This window comes from Stegostoma tigrinum, chromosome 7, assembly GCF_030684315.1.
Source record: "Stegostoma tigrinum isolate sSteTig4 chromosome 7, sSteTig4.hap1, whole genome shotgun sequence".
NCBI lineage: Eukaryota > Metazoa > Chordata > Chondrichthyes > Orectolobiformes > Stegostomatidae > Stegostoma > Stegostoma tigrinum.
Window position 1 is genome coordinate 32,964,757 of NC_081360.1, and position 19,002 is coordinate 32,983,758.

Sequence of the window (19,002 nt, forward strand, 5' to 3'; positions counted from 1 at the left end):
GGCAGAGTGGTGGTTTACATATCTCAGCCACCTTCCCACCTTTACCAGAATTAAATTCAGGATGAGAAATCTGGGCAGAAATACATATGGTCAACTTTGTCATCATGTCAATGATGACCTTCAGTGACCAATTAAGAATAATTTAAGGGCCCCAGGCACTGATGTTGGGATTAACCCAGCAGCAGGCAGACTGGTTAGCATGAAATGTTTGTGAAAACTGATACCATGTAGGCAGCTTGTCACCTCAGTGAGTGGTGGCACCCCTTAATCAAAGGCAATGCCTGACCAAGTAACTGGAGATTGCTGGGGGACTGGGCATAAGGTTGCTGGCTAGAAGCCGCCCCAGATTTCACTTGAAAATTTCCTTGCACAAAAACTTAAATATTAGTATAGCAAATAGATAGGAAGGTAAACAGAATATAGTCTTTATTGAAAAAGGGATGTGTATAAAACAAAGTCTTTTTACAATGGTATACATCTTTAGTAAAACTGCACCTGTTGTAGCGTACTGTTTGGTCTCCTTACTTAAGGAGGAATATGCTTGCACTGGAGGCAGTTTATAATGTTCACTAAAGGTTGATGTATGAACAAAGTTCGAGCAAGTTTGGCCTTATACTCATCAGGGTTTGGAACAGTGACAGGTGATCCAATTGAAACATGATTCCAAGGGGGCTTGATAGATGCTCATGGGAGAATCTAGAACTAGGGGTTGCAGTTTTATTTTCCTCTCAATGGGTCATCAGTCTTTGGAATTCTCATTCAGACAGAACGCCATGCAAGATTGTTGAACATAAGGTTGAGTTTGACAGCTTTTTGATCAACAAGGGCTATGGAGGTAGGCAATGAAGTGGCATTAAGGTGATAAGTTGGAGAGTGTGGTATCGTCAATTTTGGCCCCAAAAGACAGCACATTCTAGCTTGTGAGAAGCTAGGAAACGTGGATGAGCAGGGAGATTTAGGAAGTCATTGAAAACAAGCAAACAGATACAAAGTACCTCTCTGATGAAGGGTCTAGGCCCGAAACGTCAGCTTTTGTGCTCCTGAGATGCTGCTTGGCCTGCTGTGTTCATCCAGCCTCACATTTTGTTGTCTTGGATTCTCCAGCATCTGCAGTTCCCATTATCTCAGATACAAAGTACTATCAAGCTGCACCTGCTCCACAATAAACTGCTCAGTGATGCCCAGTTTGGGTTTCACCAGGGCCACTCAGCTCCTGACCTCATTACAGCCTTGATTCAAACATGAAGAAAACAGCTTGAATCCAGGGATGAGATGAGAGGGACAGCCCTTGACGTCAAAGTGTATGTGACCGAGTGTGGCATCAAAGGGCCCTAGCAAAACCAGAATCGATGAAACAAAAGCAGAAATTGCTGGAAAAGCTCAGCAGGTCTGGCAGCATCTGTGGAGAGATATCAGAGATAACATTTCAGGTTGAGTGACCCTTCCTCAGAACTGACGGTAGCGAGGAAAATGTCAGTTTATATGCAGAAGATAGGGTGGGGAAAGGGTAATGAGTTAAGGATAGATGTAGATAGAGCCCAAAGAGAGAGAAGAGCAGTTGGACAGACAAAGGAGTGGATAACGATTTGACTAGGAGGGTAACAGCTATTAATGGACACTATTAGTGGCTAACAATGGGTTGTGTATAATTGCAGCCAATGTGATAACACAAGGCCTGGAGTGTGGGGGTTGGGGTAAGGACATGAGAGAACTCAAGCCCTAAAGTAATTGAACTTGATGTTGAGTCCAAAAGGCTGCAGGATCCCCCAGCAGAAAATTAGGTGCTGTTCTTCCAACTTGTGCGGAGCTTCAGTGGAGCACTGCAGCAAACCTGAGTCAGAAATGTTAGCCACGGAACAAGGTGTGTGTTAAAGTGGTAGGCGAATGGAAGCTCTACGAAGTGGTCACCCAGTCAATGGATATCAAGGGGCAAACTCTTCACTGGTTGGAGTTATACCTGGCATGTTGGAAGACGCTTGTGGTTGTTGGACGTCAGCCATCGCAGGTCCAGGGCATCTCTGCAGGAACTCCTCAGAGTATCCTACGCCCAACCATCTTCAGCTTTATTCAGCAAATGACCTTCCTTCCATCACAAGATCAGAAGTGGGATGTTTGCCAATGATTGCACAATGTTAGGCACCACTCATGACTCCTCAGACACTGAAGGAGTTCATGTTCAACTGCAACAATATCTGGACAATATCCAGATTTGGGCTGACAAGTAGCAAATAACATTTTTGCACCACACAAATGCCAGGCAATGACTAGCTCCAATGAGGGACAATCTAAATAATGCCCCTTGATATTCAAGAGTGTTACCATATAAATATCTTGGGCATTATCACTGACCAGAAACTCAACTGACTCACCACATACATATAATGACTATCAGAGCAGGTCAGAGGCTAGGAATATTGCAGCAAGTAGTTCATGTCTTGACTCCCCAAAAGTCTGTCCATCACGTACAAGGCACAAGTCAGGAATGTGATCGAACCCTGTCCATATGTCTGAATGGGTACAGTTCCAACAAGACTCAAGAAGCTTGACACCAGCCAGGACAAAGCAGCCCACGCAATTGGCACCACATCCTCAAAAATCCATTCACTCCACCGTCACCGCTGATTTTCCACAAGATGCGCTGCAGAAACTCACCAAATATCCTTAGACAGAGCTTCCAAAACCATGACCATTTCCATCTAGGAAGACAAGGGCAGCAGACACATGGGAACAGAACCACCTGTAAGTTCCCCTCCAAGCCATTCACCGTCCTGACTTGAAAATATATCACTGTTCCTTCACTGTTACTGGGTCAACATACAGGCAGCTCAGAAGGAGGAGCTGCAGTTGGCAATCAGCCTTTTGAGCCAGCTCTGCCATTCAGCATCATCATGGTTTATCATCCAACTCAATAGCCTGTTTCCACTTTCCCCCAATATCCTTTGATCCCTTCAGCTCCAAGTTCTACATCCAACTCCTTCTTAAAATTATACAATACTTTGGCCTTAACTGCGTTCTACCGTAGCAAATTCCACAAGCTCACTGTTTGGGTGAAGGAATTTCTCCTTGTCTCTATGCTAAATGATTTATGCCATATCCTTAGACCGTGACGGTTCTGGACTTCCCTGCCATCTGAAAAACCATTCTCGCAGCCAGCCTATCATCCTGTTTATTGGTTTCTGTGAGATCCCCCTTCATTCTTCTGAACTCCAGCAAATATAACCTTAACAGATTCAAAAGCTCCTCATATTTCACATCATAACATTTGCCCTTTTCATTTTTAGATGGCAGCTGTTGGTTGTAATTCAGCTTTCCCATTTACCACTCCCCTAGAGATTTCTTCTTTCACTACTCTCATCTCCTTACTCATCCCTTTTGCCTTTCATTACCAACTTTTTGTCATTTTATCTCTCTTTTATGATATCACAAACATTGCCATATGTCCTTAGTTCACTCATTCACCTTCCTTGCCTAAAACTGTTACTTCTCTAAAAATCTCATTTCAAATGAAGGGTCACAAGCCTGAAACTTTAGACTGGATCCAGTGCTGTCTGCCTAAGTGTGCCTGTGTCTGTCTTCAGGGGTGCCATGCCATTAGCAAGAAAGCTTACCAGGTCAAACTCCAATCACCCACTGAAGGGCTGTCCAGCAGGCTTGCTCAGCCTGTCAAGTGCATTGACAGTGAAGTCCTGTCTCTCCCAGGGCAGACAGACAATCAAAAGCTGGCAGGATTTGACAACTGGATGGTGTTGCTAGCAGCTCAGGTGTGTGGCCAGGACAGCTGAATTGGCAGGATGGTAAGCAGGTTTTTTTTGGGGGAGGGGCATGGTTATGGGAGATGGGAGTCACAGGGAGAAGGGAGTTAGTGGTAGAGGCATGGGGTGGCCTTCAGTGCCCAGTGATTTTGGCAATAGAGGAAACCCCACCCCCATCCCATCTTTACAGGAAGGCAGACCACAACAGTTTCTCCTGTCAGGCAGCCACTTTTCATGCCTGCCAAGAAAACAGGGCCAGCGAATCTATTGAGTGCCTTACGTGACAGTTAATTAACCATTTAAGGATCTTAGTTGGCTGGTAAACCCATGGACTACTGAGAACCTAAAAAGGAAGAGAGGTGTAACTTGGCAGCACCAATCCACCTGATAGCTTGACGTTCTCACCACCTGCCTTGTCACATCTGGGGAGAGAAAACTCACACCCATTTCTCTCTCAACAGATGTTGCCAGGCCTGCTGGGTATTTTCAGTATTATTTTATGTTTAATTCGGCAAGGGTAATTAAGGGACATGGAACCAAGGTAGTTGGTTGAAAGCTTGAGATGTAGATCATGTTCTATTTGAAACAGAGAATAGGCTTTAGGAGCTTTCTCATCCATGCCTGTGCCTGGGAAGAGTGGAAATGAGCTAAGGTGGAATTCATGAACAATCTCTGTTCGGTTTATCTAGAAGTCCATGGATGGTGAAAGAACAAATAATTAGTAAAAACTCTTCTTTGCGGTGTTCCAGACTATACATTGGAAAGAAAATTAAGTTCCAAATGGTGAGAGAATAGATAAAATTTTGTGACATTTTCTTTTTCCGTGTAATTTGGGATCATGGAAATTTAACATGGAAAGCAATAAGCAATTAAATAACTAAAAACAGCAAAATAAAGATTCATAACTTGAGTAGTTAATTCTCTTGATTATGTTCACCAGTTCTAGTCTCCCCGCTATACGACGGATGTTGTGAAGTTTGAAAGAGTTCAGAAAAGACTTACAAGGATATTATCAGGGTTGGAGGGCTTGAGCTACAGGAAGAGGCTGAATAGGCTGGGGCTATTTTCCCTGGAGCATCAGAGACTGAGGGGTGACCTAACAGAAGTTTATAAAATCATGAGGGGTATGGATAGGGTAAATGGCCAAGGTTTTTCCCCAGGGTAGAGGAGTCCAAATCTAGAGGGCATAAGTTTAAGGTAAGAGAGGAAAGATTTAAACGGGCCTAAGGGGCAACGTTTTCACACAGAGGGTGGTGTGTGTGTGTGGAATGAGCTGCGAGAGGAATTGGATAAGGCTGGTATAATTACAACAATTAAAACACATCTGGATGGGTATATGAATAGGAAGGGTATAGAAGGATATGGACCAAATGCTGGCAAATGGGACTAGATTAATTTAGGATGTCTGGTTGGCATGGACAAATTGGACCAAATGGTCTGTTTATGTGCTGTATAGCTTTATGACTTTAAGAGGTCATAAGAATATTATTAAACAAATTAAAATGACTTTGCTACAATCCATGGAACAGCACATTGCTCATAATCCATGAAAGAAATTAGCTTTACACCTCAGATTTATAATCTTATCATTCTAAATCAAAACATATGGAAGAAGTGGCACATGGAAAGGCATATCTAGAAGAGACCAATGGGTCTGAAAGTACATCTTATGTTTAAACTTCAGAAGTAGCAGAAGCCTAAAGGTAACGCTTTTGTAGGCTTAGACTTATGTAAGAAATACTTTCTTTAACCTGTTGTGAATGATAAAACCTAAAGAGTGAGACAGGAAAACTCTAAGAGCCTAAACAAAAAGTAGCGACAAAAACAGCTGTCACCTATTATGAAACAAGGTGGCAGGAGTCTGAAATTGGTCTGTTGACGATCACTACAATAAGACACTACAGAAATTGGCATTAGTTTAAGAGAAAGTGGGAGAACCTTCTAAATACCACATTTGAATCTCAAAAGGAAATTCAACAATTATTATGTATTATATGTTTACAACATAAGGAGGCTGATTACTCTTTACTGGAGCCAAAAAAACTAAATTCACTTCCCCACCCATCTCATAAGCACCTCCGTCATCTGTTCCAAATATATATCCAATTCTCTCATTTCATTATAAGGGGTCTTGTAATTTTATAAACCTCAATTAGACTTCACATTAAACTTATTTTTGCTGGTGAAAATATTCCTACTTTCTTGCCATGATATAGTCTCTACCCATGACATCTTTGTTGGGAATCTATACTGCATGATGGCTATGGCTTTAATGTCCTTCCCTCAACAAGGACCTAAAATTTCCTCTTAAGTTTCTAGGGATGTCAAATTTTGTTAGTCAGACTGTCCTCCTTTTAATTGGTATGTAAATTTTGGCCAACTGTTCGTGTATTCAAGATGTGAAAATTGCACTTTGGTAGGAAGAATAGAGGCTTTGATTATTTTCTAACCAGGGAAAGGCTTCGGAAATCTGAAGCTCAAAGGGACTTAGGGAGTCCTGGTTCAGGATTCTCCTAAGTTTCTCATGTTCATTTAGTCATTAGGAAGGCATATGCAATATTAGCATTCATTTCAAGAGGGCTAGAATCCAGAAACAGACTTGTCCTACTCAGACTGTACAAGGCCCTGATCAGACCGCATTTGGAATATTGTGAGCAGTTTTGGGCCTTGTGTCTAAGGAAGGCTATGCTGGTCTTGGAGGGGATCCGTAGGAGGTTCACAAGAATGATCCAGGGATGAAGGGCTTGTCATACAAGGAATGGGTAAGAACTCTGGGTTTGTACTCAATGGAGTTTCAATGGATGAGATCACTAAATGGTCAATGAACCCTAAGTGTGAACTCTGATTTCTCTCCATAGATGCTGCCAGACTGCTGAATTTTTCCAGTAATTTCTGTTTTTGTTTGAGAAACATGTTAGCCATGATCAAATGGCAGAGCAGACTCTACGGGCCGAATAGCCTAATTCTGCTATTATATCATATGGTTCTCTGTTTCCTCCACCTTAAAAAGTAAATGAAGTGCCTAATTCCATGCTTTTACAATTACGCTAACGGAAGTCACAAAAAGTACTTACCTAGCTCATGAGGAAGCTCATGACAAAACACAGCGATAGAAGTGCTCAGCCCCCCTGTGATGGAAGCACTGAAAGAAGCTCCTAGAAGTTAAAACAAAAAGTATTTTAAATAATTTAAGCATCCTGCAACTACATCCCAGTAAGAAAGAGAGATATCAAAGTTAAGGAACACAAAATACATTAATATTGAATATTTCAACTTTAAAAGCATTTGTTTATTTGCTTTATTGGCTCGAAAGTGCTTTGGAATCTGTGGATTTTGTGAAAAGTGCTATTTAAAATGGAAGTGTTGTTTAGTTTTAATTTCAACTTTACAGCAAGGTCAGAAATATTGTTGCAAATACTAGCCTCATTTTTAAAGATTTTTAGTCATAACCTGGAAGACATACCATTTGTCCAATGCAAAGGGATTTGTCAGAAGATAATGTTGCTCAAAAACATTTACCTTTGTACATACTTCATTATACCATCCCAATTTACAGATGCAACCTTTTGCTCAAACATTCTCAAATCTGTTAAATTGGCGAAGAATGACTACAGCTGTCCTTTAGAAAGTATTTGTCAAAAATTATTTAATGGTTTATTTAGATAATGCACACACAACATGCTTTAAAAAGTTTCATATGTCCACGAGTCATTTATTTGAAAACTAGAGAAAACGTGTATTTTCTAGAAACTTCAGGTACAGAATACTTTACTATTAAAACAGATTCATCCTAAATTTAAATATTCAAACTTCCCTACTCTTATTAGATGTTCAGCAGGTCATATGAATTGTGACTCCCAAATTAAAACTTATTACACAAGTACAGTGACATCGATAACAGTTAATCTCAGTCCAGAATGTTCCACCTTCCTGATTGATCTTGCTTGCAATCAAAAGCAGCAGATTCTCAAAATATTAAAAACATTGAGCTGAATTTTCCAAACTCCTCAACGATTTGGGCAATGATGAGTCAATTGGGGAAACATGGCAAGGCTAGAAAAATGAGACTCTCTATGTTGAGAATAAAAGTCTGATCTTCCATCCAAGGTTTGATGGTGAGACAAGAAATTTGCTAGTGAGCGACAAGAAGCCCACACGTTACTGAACCATTTTAAATGCAGCTTGTCGTTCTTCCATGCAGTGGGCAGAAGTCTGATGGTGACAATTCGAGGTGACAAGTCAGTGTAGGTACATGGCAGCTCCGTGGCTAGTAAATGCCTGCATCTATGGAGGTTGGCATTTGATATGCATCAGCCTCACCAAATTATCATGGCACATCTGTTTCACTGAGAATACTGTTCACTATTTCAATACTGAATTTTGGAGGCACCTTGCACTGAAATGCTGCTGTCAGGCTACTTTGCGAGCAGGGACAATCATCGTCTCATAACTCTGAGCAGTCACTCACTTTGTGCTTACTTGTTGATCACAGAATCTAGGCTGTGCTTCACCTTGCATTTTTGTGTATTACTGCTTCATTCAGAACTTAAAGGCTTACAGTCCTTCTGTGCAGCCTTGCCTTTTAGTATAGACACTGAGCCTGGCAGCATGTCACAGTTGTCAGTGATAAGTCAAGGGGTCTGGACATGTTGCTGAATTGCACCATGCTGTGTTTGTGATAAAAACACTGATTGTGCTCAGTTAAATGGCCATGTCTCTAAGTCCTAGGAGAGTAGTCCTCAAGTCTACATCGACTGTCTTTAGTCAGGAAGTATGACCACAGTAAGTCAAAGATATCAGTCGCAGTCTGAGACATCGGACATTGTCAGCTGGCCGCTTGGGACATTCAGCCTGAATAACTACATTATTGAGAGTGGGCTGTTGTCAGTCTTTCAGGCCTAGTGAAACCAGTCTGGAGTTTAGCAGCATGTCAGGAAGGGAACTGAAGACAGAGTAATCAGGGATCTAGTCAGTAATCAGTTGGGGCTGTCTTTCTAAATCAGTCAGGGGTTGGGCCATGGTCAGTCAGGAGGATTGTTTGCTGAAAGTCTATGAAGTCATTTGGGGCCACTGCTATGGTGGGCAAATTGTGGGGACTGGAAGTACGATGCTGGGATGCAGAAGGGGCAATACATACAGTTAAGATAACTTTCTTTCACACTGCTGAAGTAGTACAAAGATATATTTATAAACATCTTAATTTATTTGCAAAAAAGTCTCACCTACGCCTTCGACATACACACTAAGATTTTCACTTTCCTTCTATTCCATTACATCCAGTCCAGTGTGTGGTAAACCTGCCCAACAACGGGGTCTCTTAGATTTGGTGTTTTAAGCAGGTGATCCCAGAGATTTTTGTGGCTATAGGACCCAGATATCCAGAAGTGTGTTCTGCCCAGAAGCAGGCTCATCTTCCTCAGCTCAAAAGCCCATTGAGTTGGGGATTGCAGACTGGGTGGATGGGAAAAGCCAGGCACCTCTGTAATTACCCCGAATGGGCACTTCTTGGGAGCCTGTATGTGGTTCATTCTTGAACTTGCTGCCTATTGACACCACCCTGCCTCTTTGAAAGGAAGGGGCACTGGAATGAGGTCAAAGTCGCTCATTCCACAGTTGCCTTTGATGAGCACAACGGCTGTAGCAATGGAGTGTATATTTGTGTGAATGTCTGGTGAAACAGCAAGGAACCTGGCTCTCAGTCACCAAACTGTCCGCAGAAGACAACAGATGCTTGGGCAGCACCATCAGAGATGGTAAAATACAGATAGCTCTGGTGACTCCTAAATTAGTTTTGCAAATGCTTCCAAAAAACATACCTACTGCTCCTGTGTCTTGGTTGATGTTTAAAGGAAGTTATTAATGACGGACACCATGGGGTCCTTTCTTGCCTGGGCCTGAGCTTGGACGTGGTCTCCAGCAGTCCTTTGAGTGCCAGTGACCTGGGGCCTGTCTTCTTTTGGCAGCGTGGGAGGCATGACAGTGGTACGCTCACTAGCATGTGCTCTCGGCTGCATTTTACCTGAAGTACCCAGTGAGGTACATAGAACATAACAGCACAGTACAGGCCCTTTGGCCCTCGATGTTGTGCTGACCTGTCATACCGATCTGAAGCCCATCTAACCTACACTATTCCATGTACGTCCATATGCTTGTCCAATGATGACTTAAATGTACTTAAAGTTGGCAAATCTACTACCGTTGCAGGCAAATCGTTCCATTCCCTTACTACTCTCTGAGTAAAGAAACTACCTCTGACATCTGTCCTATATCTTTCACCCCTCAATTTATAGCTATGCGCCCACATGCTCACCGTCACCATCCTAGGAAAAAGGCTCTCCCTATCCACCCTATCTAACACTCTGATTATTTTATATGTTTCAATTAAGTCACCTCTCAACCTTCTTCTCTCTAACGAAAACAGCCTCAAGTCCCTCAGCCTTTCCTCGTAAGACCTTCCCTCCATACCAGGCAACATCCTAGTAAATCTCCTCTGCACCCTTTCCAAAGCTTCCACATCCTTCTTATAATGCGGTGACCAGACCTGTACACAATACTCCAAGTGCGGCCGCACCAGAGTTTTGTACAGCTTCACCATAACCTCTTGGTTCCGGAACTCGATCCCTCTATTAATAAAAGCTAAAACACTGTATGCCTTCTTAACAGCCCTGTCAACCTGGGTGGCAACTCGCAAGGATCTGTGTACATGGACACCGAGATCTCTCTGCTCATCTACACTGCTAAGAATCTTACCATTAGCCCAGTACTTTTCCTTCCGGTTACTCCTAACAAAGTGCATCACCTCACACTTGTCCGCATTAAACTCCATTTGCCACCTCTCAGCCCAGGTCTGCAGCTTATCTATGTCTCTCTGCAACTTACAACATCCTTCGTCACTATCCACAACTCCACCGACCTTAGTGTCGTCTGCAGATTTACTAATTAAAATGACAAACAGCAGCGTACCTAACACCGACCGAGATGTCAGTATCTGAGCTGGAGGAGGATGCGGGGAACAGACATGTGTGCTTCCTCTGAAGGATCTGTGGCTTCCTCAGAGGTGGAGCAGAAGGTGACATCCTTAAGGGCTGGTCTCTTCATGTGGTTACTATGCAGGTACTAATCGTGTCTGCAGCAGACAAGAAGGCACTGATTGCAAGTTTTCACCATGTTAAGAATGTAATCATAACGGTAGCAATGGGAGAACCTTGCACCCAGTTAATCTTACTTGGTTGCTGGACCATGGATGTCTTGGCATCACTTCGTGAGCAGCAAGAGTCCTCTCCCACTAAGGCAAGTATTCCCTTCTCATAGGCAGTGTGGAGATGAAGGTCGGGCACCCCACTTGCCTTGTTACTGTTTGCCCTATTGTGGGATGTTTTCTCCCTGAATAAGACACAGGTAAGGATTAAATGAGGTGAAATTGGCTGGAGTAGCTGTTAGTGTTGGTGCAGGTAGACAAAAGTTTGTGAGATGTCCTGGGTTAATGAGAGGGCATGAGAGCTTAGTAGCCCCAGGGTGGAGTGGTTGAAAGCAAGTGAGGGAAGATCTTGCATGCAGTAATGACCCAAGTGGCAGATCATAAGCCTTGGTGGGAGGTAGATACAACGGCAGAGTTAGCGAACAGCAGAACGAAGAGGTGGGCCTTACCCTTGCAGAGTGCAGGTATGTCATTACCCTTTCAACTGCACTGCTGGACATTTCTCTGTACCGTGTATATCACAATGATTCAGGTGGCAATTTCACACGAGGCTGGCAGAGTCTAGTAGCGAGATCTCCTCCAGCAGTCCTGACAAAAAAAATGGCCGTCTTCACCATACCATTGACCAGGACCCTCCAGGTTCCTGTAACCAAATCCAGGTGCCAACTTATCTTTATCAGCCTCTCTGGGCAATTCTTGTGATACTGCACCTGTTACGGGCAATTCCTGGTTGGCAACAAATTGGCCTCGTGCATGGCTGGAATTTAGGTATGGAATCTTGCAAAGTCCAGGCAGTGGTGATTATCTCCACTGCTAGTGAGCACATCAGAACAATGTCATAGAGGCTTGGTATATACTCAATGAGGTGAGGAGCATAAAATCATGTGAGGTAACTTGTCAGCACTCACACAGAAACCCTCCTTGAAACTCTGATATTGACAATTAGTTGATTTTTGGTAAAATTCAGCCCATGGTTTTTGAAGTGAAATACATCTACAAAGCACAAATTAATTCAGCATACAAAATCTGGTTACCAGTGTTACAAATTGGAATTTAGATATGGTGGTACAAAATAATCAATACTGTACAGAACTGTATTGAAGAAATTCAAGTTTTAGTGGGATATAATTCAAATATTTAATCTGTGCCTTTAATGATTAAGGATATGAACAAATTTTGTTACTTGTATTACTTCTAGACACAGCTAAAGCAATTATGTGTTTTTGGGTAGTGCAATTAGCTTCATTTTCTTACCTATTGCCAAGCCATCACTGAAGTTATGCATACCATCTCCCATGATAACCATCCAAGCAATATTTGCTATTCCAGCATCTTGCATCTCTTTATTAGAATGGCAGTGGCCGTGTGAATGATGCAAATGGTTTGAATGATGTTTTTTAGGTTTCACATTAACTTCATAGTTTGCAGCACAATAGTCAATTTCACTATGTGAGTCATGAATGTAAACAGACTTTAAATCAGGTGCAACAGATATCTTTGATGGGGATCCTAAGGTACCATCGAGGTCAGTAACCTGGGTTACATCATGTTGCTCACCAAAGCCATCCAGTTGGTCTGCTCCTGAAACAGGAAATAATTGATTATTATATACTGTACTTCAACATTTTGTTACCTAGACTATATCATTATGATATTCAAAGATAGTTCCATACGAAACCTCCCTCACAAAGCTTTTCAATATCAGGTTTTGAATCTATAAGCCCAACCATCTCCTTTTCACCATGGATATACAATCTCTCCACATTTTTAGTCCTCACTAATTCATTTTGAGAGTATTTGTGTCTCCACTGAACAGAAAATCAATCAGTTCCCATTCAAAACAATTCCATCACTCTCCTCTGCCTGTATTAATTTGTTCTCACATTGCACAATTTTCCATCATTTGGAGAAATTGAGTGTACATTAGAACAAAAGAACCAGGAGCTGGAGTAGGCCGTGTGGCTCCTCGAGCCTGCCCTTCCTTTTAATAAGATCATGGCTGATCTTTCTGAGACTCAGCTCCACTTACCTGCCGGCTCACCATAACTATTAATTCCTTTACTGTCCAAAAATTTACCTCGCCTTGCCTTAAAAACATTCAGTGAGGTAGCTTCAACTGCTTCACTGGGCAGGGAATTCCACAGATTCACAAACCTGTGGGTGAAGAAGTTCCTCCTGACCTCAGTCTACATCTTCTTTCCTTTATTTTGAGGCTATGTCCCCTAGTCCTAGTTTCACCTGCTAGTGGAAACAACCTCCCTGCCTCCACCTTATCTCTTCCCTTCATAATCTTATGTGTTTCTATAAGATTTCCCCTCATTCTTCTGAATTCCAATGAGTGTAATCCCAGTCTACTCAGTCTCTCCTCATAATCTAACCCTCTCAACTCTGAAATCAACTGAGTGAATCTCCTCTGTACCCCCTCCAGTGCTAGTATATCCCTTCTCAAGCAAGGAGGCCAAAACTGCACACAGTGCTCCAGGTGTGGCCTCACCAGAACCCTATACAGCTGCAGCATAGCATCCCTGTTTTTAAACTCGATCCCTCGAGCAATGACAGACATAATTCCATTTGCCTTTTTCATTACCTGCTGCACCTGCAATCCTACTTTTAGTGATTCAAGCACAAGGATACTCAAATCCATCTGCACAGCAGCATGCTGCAATTTTTTACCATTTAAAACATAGTCCATTTTGCTGTTATTACTACCAAAATGGATGACCTCACACTTATCAACATTGTACTCCATCTGCCAGACCTATGCCCACTCATTTAGACTATCTATATCCCTCTGCAGACTTTCAGTGTCTTCTGCACACTATGCTCTACCACTCACCTTAGTGTCATCTGCAAATTTTGACACACACTTAGTCCCCAACTCCAAATCATCTACGTAAATTGTAAACAATTGCAGTCCCAACACTGATCCCTGGGGCACACCACTAGCCACTGACTGCCAACCAGAAAAACACTCATTTACCCCAGCTCTTTGTTTCCTACTAGTCAACCAATCCTCTATCCATGCCAATACATTACCTGTAATACTGTGCAACTTTATCTTATGTAGCAGTCTTTGGTGTGGCACTTTGTCAAATGGCTTCTGGAAATCCAGATACACCACATCCACAGGTTCCCCATTGTACACCATGCAAGTAATGTCCTCAAAAGAATTCCACCAAATTAATTAAAGATGACCTACCCTTCATGAACCCATGATGGGTATTCCCGATGGGACAAATTATATACAGATGTCTTGCTATTTCTTCCTTAATGATAGATTCAAGCATTTTCCCCAACACCGAAGTTAAACAAACTTGCCCAAAGTTACTTGCTTTTTGTCTACTTCCTTTTTTAAACAGTGGCGTCACATTGGCTGCTTTTCAATCTGCGGGAATCACCCCAGAGTCCAGTGAATTTTGGCAAATAATTGCTACTGCATTTGCTATTTCCCCCATCACCTCTTTTAGTACCCTGGGATGCATTTCATCAGGGCCAGGAGACTGGTCTATCCCCATTAGCTTGCCCAGCATTGCCTCCTTAGTGATAATGATAGTTTCTAGGTCCTCACCTGCGATAACAGTCTTACCATCAGTTTTCGGCATGTTATTCGTGTCTTTCACTGTGAAGACCGACACAAAGTAACTGTTTAATACCTCGGCTATTTCTTCATTCCCAGTTATTAAATTGGCGTCCCCATCCTCTAAAGGACCAGTGTTTACCTTCGCCATTCTTTTACGATTTACATATTTATAGAAACTTCTGCTGCCTGTTTTTACATTCTAGGCTAGTTTACTCTCATAATCTATTTTACTTTTCTTTATAACTTTTTTGTGGCTTTCTGTTGGCCTTTAAAGATTTCCCTGTTTACTAGTTTCCCACTGCTCTTTGCTTTTTTGTATGTGTTTTTTTTTCAGTCTGATACTTCCCTTTATTTCCTTAGATATCCATGCCTGACTATCTCTTTTCCTACAGTTCTTCCTTATCACTGTAAGCACTATGAAAACTCATTTTGAAAGTCCTCCACCATAAAATTTTTGCTCCCATTCTACCCTAGCTAACTCCTCCCCCATAAAATTTTTGCTCCCATTCTACCCTAGCTAACTCCTCCCTCATCCCATTATAGTCTGCTTTGTTTAAGCACAGGACATTGGTACTGGATTTAACCTTCTCATGCTCTACCTGTATTTTAAATTTGACCGTACTGTGATAATTCCTTCTGAGGGGATCTCTAACTATGAGATTAACAACTGTTCCTGCCTCACTACACAGGACTAGATCTAGGATAGCTTGCTCCCTTGTAGGTTCCATTACATATTGTTCAAGGAAATTACCACGGATGCATTCTACGAACCTCTCCTCAAGGCTGCCATGGCCGACCTGGTTTGACCAATCAATATGTAGATTAAAATCCCCCTTGATAATTGCTGTACCATTTTTACATGCATTGCTATTTCTATGTTTAGTGCCCGCCCCAGCACAATGTCATTATTTGGTGGCCTATAGACCACACCTATCAGTGACTTTTTCTCCCGCCTATTCCTAATTTCCACCCAAGTGGATTCAGCTAATTGTTCAGTTCAACCAATATCATCTCTCACTACCGCCCTGATATTATTAACACCACCTCCCTTACCTTCCTGTCTGTCCTTCCGAACAGTTTGATACACCTGGATATTTAAGGAACCAACAAAAGTCAAATGGTAAAAGAAACAGATCTGTGTATTTTAGTACATTATTGTCCAATGGCCAATACTGTGAAGCTGCAGCTAAAGCAACCAGAATTCTAGTATAAAATCAATGTATCACAGATGCTGGCAAGTGGATATAAAAACAGAAGGGGCTGGAACAACGCTACAATTTAGTCAGCAGCTGTGCAGTCACAGTTAATGCTGAGTAGGAAAGGACTCAAAAAAACAGATCACCACAATTTCCCTTTGGTAGATGTGTACCCCTTGAGAGAGTTTTGGTAAGGGTGTGACTGTTTTTAAACAAGGATGGAGATGGAAGTGGGAAAGAACAAAAGGAAAGGTCTCTTTTGTCTCAGAAGGCAAGAGGGATTAAATCACAAAATGACTCAAAACATTAACAATGTTTCTCCCTCCAAACATTCTGCCAGGCCTACTTGGTTCCACCAGCACTTTCTCTTTTAAACGAGGATTCCAAGTTGTAATCCTAAAACAGTTCACTAAAACAAAACACGGCATTTAATCTTTGTACAAACCTTGTTAATCCTTGGTTAGGATACTTTGTCAGTTGGGCCATTTGATATTCAACTGAATAGATTATGAGGATCAGGGAAAATGTTTTCCTTATGCAACAGCAGAACTAGACTGCTGACAGGCAGATATTTTCCCAGGGAATACTGGACCTTTGGAACACATTGCCTATTTGTTCAATAAACATTGGTTTACTATATTTCTTCAAGAAGACTCCATCTACTACTAATCTGAAGATCACCTCAGGGAATAATCAAAATTTCAATGATGAAATATATGATTTCATCGCTAGTGAAGATTTGTGATGACTAATTGGACAATTTGTGTGGAATCTCAGTCCTTCACCAGTAATTATTTTAAGTTTCCATCTCCATTTTCTCCTTACATCCACTCTTTGCCACTCTAAAATTACTTTCCACATATGGTTTGCAGTGAAATGGCAAATTCTAGGATGCATTTCCTGGTTCAGCATGCAGAGGTTAGATTAGATTCCCTAGTGTGGAAACAGGCCCTTCGGCTCAACAAGTACACACCGCCCTTTGGAACATCCCACCCAAACCCATCCCCCTATAACCCATAGTTCAATAAATCAGGTAGGTAAAAATATTGTTGCTTTTCCTATTCACAAAACCCCCAGATACAGAGTGCTGCAATGTTTTGGATATCTAATCATTGTCAGTTCCAGAGAAAGTCCGAGCACACTTCCCAAGGAGCATAATTGGACCCAAAATGTTAACCCTGCTTTGTTTCCATCAATGCAGTCAGACCCTGAATTTCCTCAGTGATTTCTGCTTTTGTTGCTGGTACTGTTTATTTATCACTGACTCCAGAACTTGGACTAAGACATGATTCCAAAAATCCAAAGTTCAAGAGTGATTAACATAGTAGTCACTAAATCCTTGACAACAACTTTGGGTACCGTACTGAGCTACAGACAATAGTAGAAACTCAAAGCAGCCAAAAGAGAAACAATGGATTACTGAAGCCAGAACTGCAGATGCTGGAGTCACAGATAACACAGTGCGAAACTGGGAGAAAACAGCAGGCCAGGCGGCATCAGGCAAGCAGGAAAATTTTCGCTTCCGAAATGCCAACATTCCTGCTCCTCGCCTGGTCTACTGTACTCCTCCAGTTTCACACTTAACACTAGATTAGTGTCACATTTGAATAATTTCTAACAAAAAGCCCCACCCTTCCCGATAGTTTGTAGTTTCAACATCCTGCGAAATCGAACCGAAATTGATGTGGATTCGCACCGCCAGGAATGAAAAGCACATTTTGTAAGTGCTGCCCCATTCCGATGGGGAGACTTTGCCAAAACCCAGTGCCAACAGGGGCCCAGGCAGAGGGTCACAGGCACAGGGTCACACACACTTCCAAGGAGAAGAGCCAAATGACTCCATGCCCAGAGCCAGGACCGAGGGAAGTGCCCAGCACCCTCACCACTGTTCCCCCTTCCTCCCGGATCTCAACAGTCCTTTCCCACCGAAAGCCTGAGAAAAGGTGCTTTCTCCTAGGGGGCAACCTAAATGCCTTCTCATTGATTAACTGACTGGCCCCATGGCCGGAGTGACTGGAGCGGCCAGTGATGACCCCCTTCCTTGCACAGCCGCAGCTGGGCCACCAACTTCTGATTGATTTTTGATGGCCTAGGGGGATCAGAGAGGAATTTCTCACATTTTTTTTCAAAATGACCTAGGTTTTCATCTTTTTGCAAGCGATTACATAGCTCATGAGCATATAGGGACTGTCTTTATTTTGATGCATTTGACACAATATACAAGATAGGTTAGATAGACCAGGCTGCCAATCTTGACTGTCATTTTTGTAGATTTCTTCATGTGATTGATCGCCTGAGCTCAGATTGTTTATGACTTTACTGCAATTTGAAATGAGTTTTCTCCATTGGCAAACCAATGCTGACATTAATAGAACAAGAGAAAAAGTACATCTCTAATATGACAACAATTAACCAGCCTAAGCCATCAAAGGTTGCTGAGCCTCTGTTGTAACACAATGGAAAGTGGGGGCCTTGAAAAGTTATAATAGTGTTCAACCTTGAGCCAGATCTTAGTAGAAATCTGTGGGCAGAATTTTATGGCTGCCTGCTATTGACAAGGAATACCTAATTATGCCTGTCTTGCAACCATTTGAAGCATCAAGGATATAGGATTTTCACCCCGCATTCAGGACAAAATCCCACCTTAGACTCTGCCACTGATAGCTTTGTAGCAACAGCAGCACTACCAAATGTAGTGGGCATTGCCGGGGCTAAAAGCAGTCCTGCAGCCCAGGTGTGTGAGGTTCTCGTAGTAATTTTGGGAAGTGGGAACAATCAGGATGGACACATTAGGCTGTATGGGAGCATCTGATAGGGAGTGCCAGTGTCAAAAGGGGAACAGGTAATGGGGCTTCACCTTTCATTCCCATGGTCACTGTTGAATGATCTATCAGGCTTCACCTCTGTCCCTGGATTCCTCCTGTTAGTTGAGAAAACTGCTTTCAAGGGGCCAATAATTTGCTACTTAAGGGCCTCAATTAACATGGCAAGCGTGGTGAATTTCTCTAGGCCTTGCCCACCTCGTAAAATCATGGACATGTCCGGCTGGATAAGGAGGCCACCTAGGGAATTTTACGTGGCCTGTCATCGGGGCAGGGCGGGACTGGGGGAAGCCTCATGCAATTGAGAAGTGTGAACGCGCAAAGCCATCATGCTAAATTTGTATCTTCATTAATAAAGTTAATTGATCAGATCCTGACCATCAACTTTACTTCCTATTACAAATAAATATCACAATTCCAAACCTTACATTTCATTACGTAACGCACTCCTGAA

General features: G+C 42.3%; 1 protein-coding gene across 5 annotated transcripts in view; it reads right to left on the reverse strand.

Moving 5' to 3' along the window:
- Positions 1–19,002, reverse strand: part of slc39a10 (solute carrier family 39 member 10) — a 68,019-nt gene that overhangs the window by 8,747 nt on the left and 40,270 nt on the right. For all 5 annotated transcript variants that reach the window (XM_048533933.2, XM_048533930.1, XM_048533931.2 and 2 more), the window contains 2 exons: positions 12,205–12,531; positions 6,827–6,907 (listed from right to left, as the gene is read on the reverse strand). In XM_048533933.2, the coding sequence (XP_048389890.1) occupies positions 6,827–6,907; positions 12,205–12,531 (408 nt within the window). The remainder of the gene's footprint in view (positions 1–6,826; positions 6,908–12,204; positions 12,532–19,002) is intronic.